General features: G+C 37.8%; 1 protein-coding gene across 1 annotated transcript; it reads right to left on the reverse strand.

The window, feature by feature from the left end:
* Nucleotides 1–1,422: 1,422 nt before the first annotated feature.
* Nucleotides 1,423–2,448, reverse strand: LOC109237190 (defensin-like protein 1). The gene is made up of 2 exons (XM_019403460.1): nucleotides 2,329–2,448; nucleotides 1,423–1,815 (listed from the first exon to the last, which is right to left on the reverse strand). The coding sequence occupies exons 1-2, from the start codon at nucleotides 2,390–2,392 to the stop codon at nucleotides 1,559–1,561; spliced, it is 321 nt and encodes a 106-aa protein (XP_019259005.1). The 5' UTR covers nucleotides 2,393–2,448; the 3' UTR covers nucleotides 1,423–1,558.
* Nucleotides 2,449–3,002: the final 554 nt, after the last annotated feature.

The raw sequence follows: 3,002 nt of genomic DNA on the forward strand, positions 1-3,002 counted from the left end.
AATTCCTATCATTCTTCCAAAAATACCAAAATTCGACACCGGTCCCACATGGTCCAAACACGAGGCTCGGACCAAAACCCAATCACCCATAACCCCACGAGTTCAAATATATAATTTATTTCAAGATTCGACCCCAAATTGAGGTTGAATCACCCAAAATTTTCAAAACCCTAACTCTACCCATAACCCTTAATTTCTACTTTGATTTCATGATTTAGGCTTAGAAACTTGCTAATTAATGAAGGAAAAGTGAAGGAAATAAGTGGGAAATTACTTACTCAAGTGGTCTTGAAGATTGGGGGCTTTAATGGCTTCCTAAAGCTTGGGAGAGAAGAGGGCTCGTGAGAAAGGTGAAGAATTCCCGTCACTGGTTCTGTTTTTAGGCTTTAAAATAAGTGGGCGAATTTGCCCTACGCGATCGCGGATATAGGGATGCGATCGCGAAGGGTTACACAGAATGGTCAACGCGATCGCGTGGGTTGTAATGCGATCGCGTAGGGGAATACTGGGGGGGTCCAAAGCTTGGTCTATGGGAACGCAAACCTACTGGTGCGAACGCATTGAAGGAAATGCTAAGGCAGTGCGATCGCGTGATCAAGTACGCGAACGCGAAAGAGTAAAGAGCCAAAGGAACGCGATCGCGGGCTGAAGATTGCGATCACGTAAGAGGAAATCACTGAGCAAAAATAGCAGAATTTTCTGCTATGTTTTTCCTAAGTCAAAACATCCCGAAACACCTCCGAAAGCACTCCCGAGCCCTCGGGGCTCCTAACCAATCACACACACTAACTCAATAACATCTTACGAACTTACTCGAGTGATCAAATCGCCAAAACAACAGCAAAATCAATGAATCAAGCCCCAAATTCATCATTTTTCATTATAACTTCATAAACTTCCAACTTTAGATATTTAGGTCCGAAACACGTCAAACGACGTCCGATTTCGACCAACTTTACAGAAAGCGCTTAACACATATTTAAGACTTGTACCGGGCATCGGAACCAAAATACGAGCCCGATACCACAGTCTTTTAATCAAATTTCATTTCCAATTTCCTTAATAATTTCAGAAAAACAATTTCGTAGAAAAATTCATTTCTCGGGCTCTAGACCTCGGAATTCGACTCCGGGCATATGCCCGAGTCTCATATTTTTCTACGGACCCTCTGGGACCGCCAAATCACGGGTCCGGGTCCGTTTACCAAAAATGTTGACCAAAGTCATTTTTAGCAATATTAATATCAAAATTCTTCAAATTTTTCACAAAGTTCACATATTTCAACATAAAAGTTTTCCGGCTTCGCGCCCGGGCTATGCACGCAAATCGAGGCAACTAAAAGCGAGGTTTTTAAGGCCTCGGAAGCACGGAAATAGGAAGAAGTCCGGTGATGACCCTTTGGGTCGTCACATGGACAAAGGATTGACGTGCCACACTTATTTAAAGTGTAATAAACGGCTATTAAAAGCCAATAAGAACACAACATTAGCTACACTTATAAGAAAGGCAGCACTTTATTATGTGTGACACTTCATCCTTAATTTCTTCTAATCGCCAATTAGTTATCCATCATCTCTTCTTCAAGCAAAGCTTCAGCCAAAGTGTTTGCTTCCTCGGCTAAAGTTTCAGCTCCTGTATTGATCATCTTCCCATCAAATACACATGGCTTATAGCAAATGCACCTTCTGAGGATTTTGCTACATTTTCCATCGGTAAATTTCTCCTTGAGACAAGCTCTTCTGCATGGTGGTTTGGTAACGCAGAATCCCTCGAATGTATTGCTTTCTGCTTTGCAAGTACTCTTAGCTTGCACCTCTACAATCATTCAAAAGCACTTATAAGTATAACTAAAATTTTATGAGGTATTTAACTCGTACACACTAACAATATTAATTTACAGTAACAGTATTAATTTACAGTATTAGGTCTCTCCCAAAAGATATATACAGATAATGCTCCATACATATTTTAAAAATAACGAAAGTGGAATATTACCACATGTAACAGAGACCTGATAGTGTAAAGAAATATTACACTATTGGTACACTATCAAAGTATATAAGTTAAACTTGCAAACAAATTTAACTTGAAAAACTGATAAGAAATTTATAACTTTAAATTCATTTTTTGATAAGAAAAATATACAGATAAAGTCATATGCAGACACCATTATAAGGAGGCTTTTTTGTTTAAAAAACAAAAATACAAACTTATGTACTTAAGCGACTGCATAGCAAGAACAAGAATTAAACTTGTCAAGAATTAAACTTCACATAATTTCCATTTATTTTTATTTAGATTTTAGAGGAACAAATTAATGAGACAAACCATAGGCAACAAAAAGCATCATTGCCAAGACTGCAAATGCCATGAAGCACAAGGAGCGAGCCATAGTTTCTTTGAATGAGTAAATAAGAGTGGAAAAACAGACTGCAATTCAGAGTTGTGAATGAACACTAACACAATAGAGGTATTTATAGGCAATGAAATAAGAGTGGAAAAACTTTTACTTATCTTTTGAAGCAAAAAAGAAAAAGAAAAAGAGAGTAGATAAATTTAGTGGGCCAACAACTATGTGAAGTGTATTATTCCACCGTAGCTGTTGGTAATTTTGAAATTTGGAGATATATCAATAACACATGTTCCTCATGTTCATCAATTTTTAGTAACTAGTTATTCTCCCCAAAAGAAAACGAAAAACTCCTAGTAATTACTATATTTTGGTGACAAGCAGAGCTGGTAAAAGAACTTAGAATCACATCAGCATTAGTTGAAGACTTCTTTTACGCAGGGTCCGGAAAATAAAGTGGATCCAGAATTTTAAGATAATAGGGGCACTATTGTAAAAAGGTAGATTTAGAATTTATATTAGACGAGTTTAACTTTAGTCNCCTCACCCACTCTCTGAAGAATATTAAAATGACCGATATACCTAGTGCTCAAATAGCCCTTCTTTTCGAACCTCATCACACCCTTCATGGGTGAAACCCGAAGCAATACCC

Source organism: Nicotiana attenuata, unplaced genomic scaffold, assembly GCF_001879085.1.
Source record: "Nicotiana attenuata strain UT unplaced genomic scaffold, NIATTr2, whole genome shotgun sequence".
NCBI classification, from domain to species: domain Eukaryota; kingdom Viridiplantae; phylum Streptophyta; class Magnoliopsida; order Solanales; family Solanaceae; genus Nicotiana; species Nicotiana attenuata.